We start from the raw sequence: 14,620 nt of genomic DNA, 5'->3' as shown, positions 1-14,620 counted from the left end.
GGTTACTTCTGCAAATTTAACTCAATAGAAGCACATATAATTTTAAATAATTTAAATAGTAGCTTTAAGAATGCAAGGAAGCATATTCACTTTTAAATGAGTTTATAATTTTCATGTCTGAGTCAAATTGCTTTGAGAAGGAATATGCTAAGAAGTGATTGGAACCATGTTTTCTGCATAATGATCAAGCCAAGACTCTAGGAAAGTAATGCTGTCTAGTAGAATATAAGTTCAGAAAAGACAGAATTTGTCTACACTACCTAAAAATCTACCTACCCTATTCAGCAGCTTCAGAATCTAATGGACCAGTATTGGTAATAAATCAACAAGTCTATCAAAAGAGTTTCATAACCTAGTACCATATTATGAAAACAAATATGCAATCAAATATTCATGTAGATCACATGACTGTTGGTAAGCTACAAAGTAAAGCAGTCAATGGCAATGTACTGTAAAAGATTGTAAGTAGAGAGAAAAGCAAAAAACACTGAGGCAAAAACCCTGAATGTCTGCTCATAGGGCAGAAGCGCCAGACTGTGAGAAATCAAACCAAATCCCACATTCCAGCTCTCACAGCTGGTGAAGGCTCCTCTCTAGCCTCTGCCCACCGCCACCCTTCTTTGTTTCTTTAGCAGTTTTCCTGCAATGTTCTCAGTGGGGCCCCCAAGTGGTCAGATGTAGAAAACACATAACTTCAGGAAGAGTGACAGGTCAAAGAACAGTGAATAGACATGAAATTTTGGTTTAAGTCAATATGAAGTCTCATGTGGTTACAGAGGACTGTTACTAACACTTTTCTGTTACAAGGTAATTTATTAATAAGCAAAATAAGGCATAAATTCAAATCTTCACTGATAGTTTTTAAGAAATGCCACCTATACACTTTGTCACTTCTCACCCTCTAGACTTCTAAAGTGCTAAGCAAAAACTCTTGAAATTATGACATTTATACTTAGATAACTTTTAGAAAGTCTAGATTTATGGATCAGTAGAGTTACCTAAGGATATCATGCACATTTCACAATCAATGTGTTAGGTACACTTGTTTTTTAACAGACTTATAACTGTTATAACTAGTTGGCACCCCCCGTTTTTTAGCTTGGTGTTAAAAATTAATTGTTACTTATTTGTAATAACAAATGAACCCTCCAATTATATGCAGAATATTGCAAGACAGGATTCCAAATCAATATTCTCTACTCTAAAACATGATTCCTAGAAAGCATATTGAAAAGGGGCATTTAACAATTTTATACATTACAGACAGAACCTAAAATACGGACTAATGACACTCATGATCACAAAAAAATTATTTCACTGGTAATAATATCTTCCAAACACTTCAGGGCAATATTTCCAAGTAATAAAATTGGATTTTATTAAAGTATATTCACCAAATAAAAATTCATAAATGTACATGTAGATATTTTTGACGAAATCCTCAGAACACAGTCACTTAGCTTAAAATACAGGCATACATGTGAATTTCTATGAACATTTTTTTTATCTTTGAATGCCAAATCAGTAAATCTGAAGAAGGAAAAACTTAAAGTCTCTTAAGAACTATTTTGAGTACTTCAAACTATTTATACACAGAAGCAATCATTATTCTAGATTATTTAAATTTATTTAATAGATTTCCCATAAGCTATCTACTATAAATTATTCTCTTTATAGACTTCAGATATGCAACATAATCACAATTTGAAAATACTGTCTTTTACAAATTGAATTTTAAGATCAATCAATACTGTGGTGGAAAAGTTAGACTTCTTCTTAAAAGGGTTAAAGATCATAAATGATATAAACAAATCTTACTCAGACCTTTGATGGGGAAAGAATGTTCTCTAAACCTAAGTACAGGTACTGTAACTTTAGTTGCTCTAAACCAGAGACTCAGAATTTCAGCTTTAGGTTCCAATTTCAGTACAAAGTTCAGATGCTTGCCACATTCCAATAACCAGTATGTATAAAGGAGCACAATCTAGGACTACACATCTGCACCTCTGTCTTGCCCAACCCTCTCCCATCAGGACTTATCCTACCATGGTATAGTAATACCATATACTCGCCATAAATACTTTACGTTATAGATGAGTAAACTGATCAATTTATTTACAACTCACATGAAAGAAATTGGAAAACTGCAGTAAAAATGATATGGTCAGCTGCTGAATGGGTCTGTTAATATCCTTACTGAAAATGTAAATCATGTTTTTATCAAAGGATAACGGTTAGACTGTCACAGAAACTTAAAAGAAGAATCTGTAACACACATTGTTTGATACTATCCATTGAAATGAGGTCCAGCTAAGATAGGCTAAAGACTTTCTTTATCTCCCAAAAGTACTTCTTTCCTCTTTGTTAAGATGTCACAAAACAGCATTGAAAACCTAGCCAACTACCCGTGACTGGTGAGATCATGGAGAAGAAGCTAGCACTGTCACCTTGTTAAAGCAGTATACTTTCTAACTGCATTTCAAGTACTCGCAAATAAAGGGGGTTCTCCTCCCTCGTTCTGCAGCAGATGGGGACTACAACAGAAATCAACAACAGTCAAAATGGTACCCAACTCCAACTGATACATCTACAACACAACTCCTTCACCTAAGGCTCAGTGAGTATCATGGAAGAGGGGACAGAAAGATTGAAGCGCTAGAGGCCTAAGTGTCTGCTGTGATGTAGTATCTTCGATATTTGGTAAGAAAGCTTCAGTCATGAAATCTCACCAATATGGTCAACTAAATAAGACCTATATAATGACACCAATCATTGCCATGCCAGCCAGGTTAGAGAGAAGTCTCCTAAGGTCTCACACCTACAGGAATAGCTCAGGTAAAGGCAATTAATGGGTGCTGCGTGACAGACAATAAGCCACAAGGGCCAGGTTATGAAATCTGCCAGGATAATTACCACCAGCTGAAGGGAAAAAGGAAATGTGGTACATATTTATAATATAGTATTATTCAACCATAAAGAAGAGTAAAATTTGCACATAAATGGATGAAACTAGAAATTATGGTTATAAATTAGACAGACTCAGAAAGACCTATTCTCTCATATCCATAATCTAGGTTTTAAAAAATACACATTAAAGTAGAAGATAAACTATGAGAACGAGGACCAGTGGGGACAGGGAGCAATGGTGTTTATCAGAGTACAAAACATGCATGCATGAAAACGTCATAATCCATTGTTTTATACAACCAATATAGACACCAACCTCTTTTATGTTGTCTTAAAAACTTTAATTCACATAACTCTCAATGTCATTCCATCCTCATCAAACAAATCTTATCATTTATTTACCCTAAAGACATACCAATGATAGAATGGGTATTTTGATTTCTTTTTCTGTTACTATGATAAAAGTACCTTAATGGAGAAAGTTCAAGGACGGAATCAGCCAGGCTGGGGCCCTGGTTAATTTTTTGTTAATTGACACAAGTCAGAGTCATTTGAGAAGAGGAAATCACAGTTGAGAAAATTCCCCCACTAGACTGTCCTGTACACAGGCTTGTGTGGCATTTTCTTGATGAATGGTTTATGTGGGAGGGCCCACATCACTGTGGGTGGTGCCCTCTGAGCAAGTGGTCCTGAGCTATCTAAGAAAGCAGGCTTAACAGCCATGAGGAGCAAGGCACAGCAAGCAGAGTTCCCCTATGCTTTCTGCTACAGTTCTTGCTTCCAGATTCCTGCCCTGCTTGAGTTCAGGTCCTGACTTCCCTCAGTGATGGACTGTCACCTGAAAGCATAAGCTGAAATAAACTCCTTCTCTCGGTCACTGTGAACAGAACAGGACAGAAGCCCTAAGACAGCAGGTAAGTCAAGGCAGCAAGAAGTACAAACAGCTGGTTAAAAAAAAATCCACAATCAGGAAGCAGAGGATGAATGCTGCTCTGCTCAGTTCTTTTTCTCCACTTTAGTTCAGGATCCCGGCCAGGGAATGGCACCACCTGCAGTGGGTGGCTCTTCCAGAGATAACCCCCCACAGCTGCCTCCACACTATCATCTTCCAGGTGAATCTAGATCTGTCAAGTTCACAATTAACCTCCACAATGAGCTAATCAGTAGTGTCCTTTCCTGGCCAAATTTTTGGAAATTTCTCATACCTGTCTTCTGGTCATTATCATGACTATTGTCAATGTGGCTGTAACCAAGGGATAGCCTCCTTTTTCACTGTAGTGACTAATTAGGCCCTGTGAACCTGACCACAACAACCTACTCACTTAAGAAACACAAAACTAATGTCACCCAAAGCCTCAGTGTCTCCTTCAAAAGGTCGACCAGGTCAATCAGGAGAGTAGCTAGCGGACAGATATACTCTGGCCTGGAGACACATGACAAGGACTATAAGAGGGCTGCTTGTTATATATTCTTTAGTTTTTTTTTTTTTGTCAACTTGACACCACCTAGAGTCACCTTGGAACAGGGAACCTCAATTGAGGAATCGCCCCTAACAGACTAGCCTGTGGACGAGAGTCTGAGACATGACTGATGTGGGAGGGCCAAGCCCAGTGTGTGTGGTCATGGGTTATAAGAAAGCAACTGAGTGAGCGGTGACAGTAAACAACTTTGCTCTATGGCTTCTGTGTCAGTTCCTCCTTCTGGGTTCCTGGTTGAGTTCCTGCCCTAACTACTCTCAATGATGGACTGCGAATGGGGTGTGTAAGCCAAACAAACCCTTTCCTACCCAAGTTGCTTTTGGTCAGTGTTTCATCATAGCAACAGTAAACTGGAAGTGGGACCAGGATTTACGTTCTCACATTCCACCCTAATCTTCCCAAAGAATGCCACCTCAACTGGGTGACAAGAGGCTAGTCCCTTACTGTGTCTGTTTGCTAGTTGCACTGTGCCTACCAGCACACAATATGGTGAGGATATTTTGTTCTTGTTGTTGAGACAGGGTTTCTCCATAGCTTTGGAGCCTGTCCTGGAACCTACAGCTGTTGAAGACCAGGCTGACCTCGAACTCACAGAGATCCGCCTGTCTCTGCCTCCCGAGTACTGGAATTAAAGGCTTTTTTTCAATCAGGTAAAAAAAGCAGTAAAGAGACCACCATATCTGCGTGTCAGAAAATGAATTCATGGTAGCAAATGAAAACATACTGCTTTCAATAGACAATTCATGTCTTTTGTTAAAAAGCTTTCACCAATAGGCTGGTATGAAGTTTTACTTCGCAGATTAAAGAGGCACATGAAAAAGAAGAGAGGTACACTGCTTGCCAACAGAAGGAAAGACCAACAACTTTTTTTACATGCTAGTTCACCAAGATATAGGGAAGGGGCCCTAGAAACTGATGACACAGCCTAGCAGGCCGGTAAACAGCTGCTGAACTATACTTGTGGATTACTGACATATACTAGTCCCCACAAAACCTATAATCAGTTTTTTCACTTCCTCAGATTCTTTCAATTTATGCTCTATCATTCTTGAAGTGAGGCAATCAAAACTGGATGCAGGTGTTCCATTTAAAACTCCAACTTTTAAAAACACTCTTGGTTTTCTCGCCTGCTGCTAAGCGACAGGATGGCATCCTTACTGAGCTGTCTGCCATTCCATTCCCAAAAGTGCAAACAGGTTAACAGTAACTCAGACTGCTCTGGGAACGCACAGGACTTATCTGCAAGACACCCCTGATGCACAAATCAGAACAGAAATATGTGGTAAAGAGATTTTGTTATTTTCAACAGAAGCCGCCAGGTTTTTAGAGCAATTTTTCTATGATCTTATATATTGTTACAAATTTAACTATATAACAATGGCGAGCAGACCTAAATTCAAAAAATGAATGTAAAAATTTTTCTGGGCCATATCTTCTGAAATTTTAATAAATCTATGCAATGGAAACATTGCCTACTCTCGCTGGAATGGTCAGAGGTAAATATCAGTACAGAGTGTCTGGCAAAGCAAACACGATGCATTCCAAAATTTTTCAAACTTTAGAACAAAAACATGTCTTCAAATCCCTTTAAGTCTTTGTTTGTTATACACAGACTTAAGTTTTACAAAATTACACAAGCATACTATATTTACTAATATGAATTACATAGAAATATAAAATATAACTTTATTGTATCATAATTTGATATGTAGCATCAATACTCCACAACAGAGTCAATACCCTGTAACATTGATATTTTCTTATTTTTTTATTTCAAGTGTAAAGATTGAGGTGGCACAGTGGAATATACCTGTAATCCCAGTCACTCAGGAGATGGAGGCAAATAGACAGCTAGAGCCCAGGGGTTCAAGAACAGCCTGGGCTTCATAGTGAAAATTAAGAAATTAAACAAGGCACTGTGAAAATTATGGCCCTTTAAAAACAAAACAGTCTCTCTAAAAACCTCAGTTTCATCCTTTTTTCCTTCATATATATCTTCAAGGCAATGAGGTACATTTAAAATCAGATCCGGGCATTAGAACATACTGATGATGATTATGTAGAGAGGTAAGAGAGGTCAGTCCCCTTACTGCCATCTTTATCTGCTTATTCCCATTCACCAACGCCATTATCCATTCACCAACACCACTAGCCATTCACCAACACCATTAGCCATTTACCAACACCACTAGCCATTCACCAACAACATTAACCATTCACCAACACCAACACCATTAACCATCAACCAACACCACTAGCCATTCACCAACACCACTAGCGGTTCACCAACACCATTAGTCATTCAACAACACCATTAGCCATTCACTAACACCATTAACCATCAACCAACACCATTAACCATTCACCAATACCATTAATCATTCACCAATACCATTAACCATCAGGTCATTCAAAGGATGTGGGAGTAGAAGGGAGGAAGTGACAAATGCTTTACTTAATAAGGAATAGGCTTGCAGACAAACTGGAAAGAAGCCAGCTGACAGAACTCCTTCTCTTCTTCACAAGGTGTACTTAGTGTCCATGGAGGAATCTGTTGGAGATCCCCAAATGAAGAAGTAACAAAATTGAGCAAAGCACAAATAGAGTTTAAATATATGTCAGAGGCATTAAAGGTAAACATTCCTGGGGAAGTTTTTCTCAGTTTTAAACCTATCATTTATATCACTAAAACAGCATCATCTTCAAATTTTATTGTACATGAACTTCAGATAAATGAAAACAATTCTGGGGCTGGAATGATAATTAAAATCATTGACTACTCTTCCAGAGATCCCAAATTCAATTCCCAGCAACCATCTTTAATGAGATCTGATGCCCTCTTGTGGCATGCAGGCAAACATGCAGACAGAATATTGTATAACAAATAGATCTTAAAAAAAGAAAAAAGTCCATTTGCTTGATAAGCCTGTTCCCAGCCATTTACTCTGAGTAGGTGCCTGTCTTTGTGGTTGACATACTGATGAATATCTTGCATATCACCATAGAACCTTCATCTGGCGATGGATGGAGATAGAGACAGAGGCCCACACTGAAGCATCGGACTGAGCTCCCAAGGTCCCAATGAGGAGCAGAAGGAGGGAGAAGATGAGAAAGGAAGTCAGAACCACGAGGGGTGCACCCACCCACTGAGACATTGGGGCTGATCTACTGGGAGCTCACCAAGGCCAGCTGGACTGTGACTGAAAAAGCATGGGATAAAACCGGACTCTTTGAACGTGGCGGACAATGAGGGCTGATGAGAAGCCAAAGACAATGGCACTGGGTTTTGATCCTACTTCATGTTCTGGCTTTGTGGGAGCCTAGCCAGTATGGATGTTCACCTTCCTAGACCTGGATGGAGGGGGAGGACCTTGAACTTTCCACAGGGCAAGGAACCCTGACTGCTCTTCGGACTGGAGAGGGAATGGGAGAGGAGTGGGGGGAGGAAGAGAAGAGTGGGAGGAGGGGGAGGGAAATGGGAGGCTGGGAGGAGGCGGGAATTTTTTTTTCTTTCAATAAAAAAAAGAAAAAAGTAAACCCATTTTATATATATATATATAAAACAAACATTAAAAATTGTTAATTTAGCAGATGAATCGCCAAAAAGTAGGTAAGAGGTAAGATGAAGAACATCTAAATTTTATATAATATATACATACAGTGAATGGGTTTGCATCAATATTTAAGCAAGTGGAGAAAGCTAGAACTGGTACTATCCAGACCCCCTTCCTCTCTCTCTTTCTCCCTCTGTGTGTATGTTGTCTACTCTTATAATAGGAGATCTCAATCCCTTATATCACTTTACAAACATAACCACAGTCCATCAGTTTCTTAAAGTAAATTTAACTAATTTATTTGACTAATAATTTATTTACAATTAGGTTGTATGAATAGATAACATTTCAAAAGTTTATTTCCACAAATCATCACCAATGTAAGATGTCCTGCAAGTTTGGTTTTACCTTATTTTCTTTTTCAAGACATCCTTAATAGTTAAGTATATTGTAATTCTTCTTAAAGTCAAATAATCAAAGAAATGAAAACGGAGGTATTAGAAGGACCAAAACATCACAAGAAATCAGCCCCCAGAATGAACAAACCAGAAGTGAACCATAAAGTTCACAGAGACTGAACTGACAGAGCCTATATAAGTCAGACAGATGTCCTCTGCATTTATGTTATGGTTGTGAAGGTGGGAATGGGAGCTTCCCACGACTTGTTTGCCTACTTTCGGAACCCTTTTCCTCCTACTGGGTTGCCTTCTCCAGCCTTTTTATGAGGGTATTTGCCTAGTCTTACTATTACTTGATATGTCATGTTTGGTTGAAATCTCTGGAGGCCTGCGGGGAGAGATAAGTGGAAAAGACTAAGAGAAGGAGGTAGGGGAAGAAGAAGAGAGAAAGAGAAAGAGAGAGAGAGGGAAGGAGGGAGGGAGGGAGGGAGGGAGGAAGGAAATGGATATCAAGGGCTATAATTCTATTCAGTAAAAAGGCAGTCTTGTTACAAAGTTTGAAAGGTGGGCAAATAAGAAAGAAATTCACAAACTGTAAAAGAAAGTCTGGTAACTGATAATTGTTTTGTCCTTTAAAACATTTACATGAATGAATTATAAACTTAAGGAAGTCAGAGTAGGAACAATAAAATATAAATATTATGAAACCAACATGGAAGCTCATAATAAATGAAATGTGTAGTAAAATAACACTATAACTATGCAATTATTATTACTTATTGAATTCCTTATATCATCAGGCAGATAATCTTTCCAAGATCAATGCAAATAAATTACAAAGTTTTCAAATCCAAAAATTTTACGTAAAAAGTTTTTAAAAGCAAGGCACTGAAATATAAACAAACAAACAAACAATTACAAGGCATTATCTCATTCAGAAGGTTTCAAGCTATCAGTACACTGACTAATAAAGTACATATTTGCTTAAGTCTTTAAAAATAACTATGGTTTATTAATCTAAACTATACAGTCACATAAAATATAATTATCAAGCACAATAGCATAAAACATACACACCAACAAGTTGCGTGCAAATATTATATACAGTAGATGTAACAAACCATGGCATTTCAGAATAGATAATACTATTTAAGACAGCAGAGAAAAAGTTTTGACAGTTAAAAATTTGACAGTTAAAAATTTTACAGCCACATAAATGATGGCTCATTTTTCCACAGACAACTGAAACATGGGCTATCTTTAAAGTGATACTTTACAGTCTTCTCATTTTACAAATAAAAGTCTTAGGGTGGGTGAATGACTTAGTCTAGATCACAAAGGCTACCACTGGCAGGATCATAACTGGAATAGCCTTCTTCCTATGATCCCAGATCACCTCTTACATTCCAGTTCAACAATCTCCACCAAACTGAACCCAACTGCATTTGATCAGAGCTCCTATCCACACATTCAATGTCTATAAATTACAGGGGAAAACTATACTCCACATCTGCTATGAAATCAAGTGTCCACTCAGATGTGTTTTACAGTGCATTCTGATTATTCACATTTATTCAAATCAAAGAAACAATTTCATAAATACTTTACTAAACTGAGATAGCCCAAGCCTGATTAAGAATGAAAAGATCATAACTGATCTCGCTGAAGACAATATACATAACCAACATCTATAAGAATAGATCTTACTGTGAAACTAGCTCTGTAGCAAATGCTTACATGCACTAAAACATTCAATCCTTACAGCCTTTCAAGATGGTGTATGTCTCTAGTTTATAAAAGGGAAGTCCTGGAAGATAATAACCTCAAGACATACAACTAGGAAGTGATCATCCACATCCATACCCAAATAATATGGTTCCAAAATTCTAGGAAACCAACCTAGCTATGCACTAACTTTAACACTTATGGAGGGAGCGGGGAGCACAGCTCTGTGGTAGAGGGAGTGTTTTGCACATCCAAGGCTCTGGGCTCAATACCCAGACCCAAACATGAACAACAAACCAGAAAGGGATTACCCAGCAATGTAGGGATTCTGTTAACTGAGGCCCAAAATTTTACTATATTTCCATATAATATTCTTAATTAAAATAAGGATGATCAAATTAAAACCACCTGCTGTATGAGATGTTGTCTGTTTAATTCACCATAAGTTCCAAGCACATGGAACCCAATGATAGGTCCAGTCAAATATTTGGTATGTGATTAAAAAAAGAAAAGTTAGAGATTCCCATTGCATTAGGAAAAACACTGACAAATCTGTCAAAACTCTATGATTCTACATTTACAAAATTCTACCTAGTAAGCAATACTTCAAAAACTAGAAAAAGTATTAATTTCCTGATTATGTAGCTATAAGATAATAAAGTCCAAGAGTTGTAAATGAATCAGTAAGAGGAACATATATGAGAAAAATACATCTAAAGACCCAAATTTCCTTCTATATTAATAATAACCAGAAGTTAAATGAAAGGGAAAACTAGCACCTGAATAAGTGGAGCCAGAACTACTCGGGAGTAAATGAGGAGAACGACAGTGTATCTTCAGATGAAACTAGATGTCCATGAGCAGATGGGAAGCTCTATCAGAGAGCAACACGGAATGGAAGGACATCTCAGTGAAACCCCTGGTAAGTGTATATACATAAGTATATAGTCACACAAAAAGCTATTGAGCAGAATAGCGAGGACGCCTTTCCTTCACAGTAAAACATTACACTACAAACTCCTCTGATAATGCTACATGACGTTGAATAATTGCTTATATTCTCAGGAATGCATAAATACATTACACATAATTTAGTACTCATAATGACCTAGTGAGATCTGTATTTTTATCTTAGATGCTCAATACCTTGGATCAAGTAACACTCAAGACACGTAAAGGTCCACTTCATTGGGGATTACCAGTTCAAGAAATGTACTGGGTTCATTTATACACTCATTTAGTAGATAATTGCTTATGGTCAATCTTGACCAAATTCTGTTCTAGAACCTGGAAACAATGCAATGAAAAAGAAGGGCAATATTCACCACCACCTCTAAAATTATGTATCCTAATGTGAAGAGACAGAATACAAGCAGGAAAATATCAATCACACTAGAGCAGGGATATGAAAAAGGAAATAAAACTGGGTAATACAAGAGATGCAAAAAGAAAAGAGGTTTTCTTCTAGTCAGTGTTCAAGAAGCCATCTTAAAAATGTAAATGAGCTATGACTCTGCTAATTATTAAGAAATGTAATATGCTGGGAATACAGTGCAGATAATGAGATGAACAAAGCCCTGTGTTGGGATTAAGAAAGAATGCTCAAAGAACCAAAGCAGGCCTATATGTCTAGATGAGAAGAAACAAGTAAACAAAGTCGCTGTTTATTATGGGATCTTAGTATCTGTCTTTTAATCCAGAAATATCAGCATCCCATAGTGACAACAGCAAGAAGATGGAAACCATATATAGGAGACTGTTACTAATTAGACATTTTATAAAATGGACATGCCAACAAAAATAAAATTTTGATCATTTGGAGAATAGTTAGTAAACTATAGTACAACACACAGTATACAATTAATGGAAAGTCAGAAACTAGCATGTACTCACTTGGAAAGGTGCCCTACAAATGTATGTGAAGAAAGCAAGCATATATATGACAAGATTCTGTTTTACTAACATGAGATTTGGGGCCATTAATTTTACCCCTATGGCTACTTCTATCTAATACTATGCATTTTGCTTTCTCCAACTCCAAGTAAAAGTCCTCCTGCATGGCACTTGCCAGCCCTTTCCTCTAAATCATTCCCTTCACTCACTCCCCCACCCCTACTCGTTTCTTTCCCTGGGATGAGAAGCATCACATTGGTAACACTTGAAAGTTTATCATTTAAAATAACAATATATTATAACTTTGAATCGGCTAACTAAGTTCTGATGATTCTAGCCTATCCAGATGACATCCTAACCTTTGCTTTAGAAGTGAGAAACCACATGAATAATTGAAGGTAACTAAATAGTCAACTGGATGCTTCATTAAGAACAACACAAATGAGTTATTCTTACCTCTACTTTTGTACGATAGAGAATGAGCCGCTTAAGGCCGCGTAACTTGGCGATGTGACCGAAAGCCTGAGGTGGCAGTTTATCACAGGATGAGAGATTTAAGTCTTGTAGATTTGGGCACATTTCAGAAATAACCTCCAAGCAAGTTTCATTAAGAAAGTGGCTGCAAGATAACTCGAGGCGTAATAATTCAGATCCACACACCTTTAGAAACCTGTGAAAACAATATTCAATGAAAATTTTATAAAATTTATAAAACAATTTTGCAAGAATTTTGAAATTATATCACCCCTTAACAGATGTGCTTAGGAGAATAGATTCTACTAAATAAAATATATAACTTGATTCACTTAAGTTCTTTCTTACTGCATGGTGAAATGTCCAAGATGAACTAAAATAAATCAAGCTGAGAAGATAATGGATTCACATGGTACAAAGTCTGCTACTATTAAGTGAAAATTAAGATGGCAGAGGAGATAGTTCTACATACCTGTAATTCACATCAGAGTTGTAAAATCAAAAATATAAAAACCCAGGCTCTTGGAATATATCACTCTCTTAACAATGGCCTTTCAGAATGGGGTAATATATTTTGAATAAAGCATACAAAATGACAGATTTAATTAAAGGGCCTTGAAATCAGTCAGACTGGCTTCCTCTTCATTTAAAAACTATAGAGCTTGGTTTAACTGTACTATGTTCCCCTAGCTGTTGCCATTTAGTAGCTGGACTACTTAACTTCAGAATTAATAAAAAACATCCAAATTCTGACAAATCATAGAAATAAGAGAAGATAAAAGAATAAGAAACATTTCATCAGAAATTGCATTACCTATCTCGAGTGAATGAAAATTGGTGAACTGTTTGTTCATAGCTGTCTTAGAACACAATCTGATTCAACGTGAATGCGGAAGCTGGAACTCTATGAAGCTTTAGCAACTGAGCAAGCTGTGCTCTCACACAATACACCTACTATCCCCGGCCAGTGCCAACAAACCATGTTAGCACTCTCAACTTCATCACAACTTTTTCTAATTGATTTAAGAAACTCCCAAACACACATTAAAAATAAAAGCCAACTAAATCAGATAACTCAAGCTTTTAATAAATGATATGGGGCTAGACAGCAAATATGGACTGCTTTCCTTTTGTCCTGTTGTACTTTCTATCAACTACCTGGGGTGGGATGGAGATTCATCCACTGTCTTATTTGGGTTCTATTGCTGTAAAGAGACACCATGACCATGGCAACTCATAAAGAAAAACATTTATTTGGGCCTGGCTTACAGGTTCAGATGTTTAGTCTATTACCATTGCTATGGGAAGCTGGTGGGACACAGAGAGACATGGTGCTGGAGAGTAACTGGACTACAACCGGCTGGTAGGCAGCAGGAAGTGAGCAAGCCACTAGGCCTACCTTGGGCTTCTGAAGCCCCAAAGCCCACCTCCCTCCCTCCAACACACTTCCTCCAACATGGCCAGATGTCATAATCCCTGTCATGTAGCACCACTCTCTGCTGACCAACCACTCCAATATATTGGCCTATGGGGAGCATTTTTATTCAAACCACCATACCCACATCTCATCATTTTCTGTGTATCAAAGGCAGATTTGAATAGTACTTACTATATATAGTGGTGCCTCATGGTTTTGAACATTAAATAGTACATGAAAGCAGTTTGCACAGCATCCCGTAAACATTAAAAATGTAAGTTAAACCTTGACTAGCAAAGTTTTAATCTCTGAAAAATCTATGTGCACATGTGTGGAGTCAGAGATGACTTTTTGACATCAATTCTCTCATTCTACCTCCTTGCTGGTTCTGGGGAAGAACACCAGCAAGCGGGCTTGCGCAGAAGGACTTTTACAGGACTGAGCCATCTTGCCACTCTGTTGTAGTTCACTTTTTTTTTCATTATTTTTTTTATTTATTTATTAAAGATTTCTGTCTCTTCCCCGCCACCACCTCCCATTTTCCTCCCCCTCCCCCAACCAAGTCCCCCTTCCTCCTCAGCCTGAAGAGCAATCAGGGTTCCCTGCCCTGTGGGAAGTCCAAGGACTACCCATCTCCATCCAGGTCTAGTAAGTTGAGCATCCAAACTGCCTAGGCTCTTACAAAGCCAGTATGTGCAGTAGGATCAGAAACCCATTGCCATTGTTCTTGAGTTCTCAGTAGTCCTCATTGTCTGCTATGTTCAGAGAGTCCGG

General features: G+C 37.8%; 1 protein-coding gene across 3 annotated transcripts in view; it reads right to left on the bottom strand.

Moving 5' to 3' along the window:
• The window catches only part of Fbxl4 (F-box and leucine rich repeat protein 4), a 76,543-nt gene that overhangs the window by 21,012 nt on the left and 40,911 nt on the right, over window positions 1–14,620 (bottom strand). For all 3 annotated transcript variants that reach the window (XM_005361920.3, XM_026786775.1, XM_026786774.1), the window contains exon 6: window positions 12,412–12,625. In XM_005361920.3, the coding sequence (XP_005361977.1) occupies window positions 12,412–12,625 (214 nt within the window). The remainder of the gene's footprint in view (window positions 1–12,411; window positions 12,626–14,620) is intronic.

Source organism: Microtus ochrogaster, linkage group LG5 (genome assembly GCF_000317375.1).
Source record: "Microtus ochrogaster isolate Prairie Vole_2 linkage group LG5, MicOch1.0, whole genome shotgun sequence".
Lineage (NCBI taxonomy): Eukaryota > Metazoa > Chordata > Mammalia > Rodentia > Cricetidae > Microtus > Microtus ochrogaster.
This window is presented reverse-complemented; position numbering and strand designations above follow the sequence as displayed.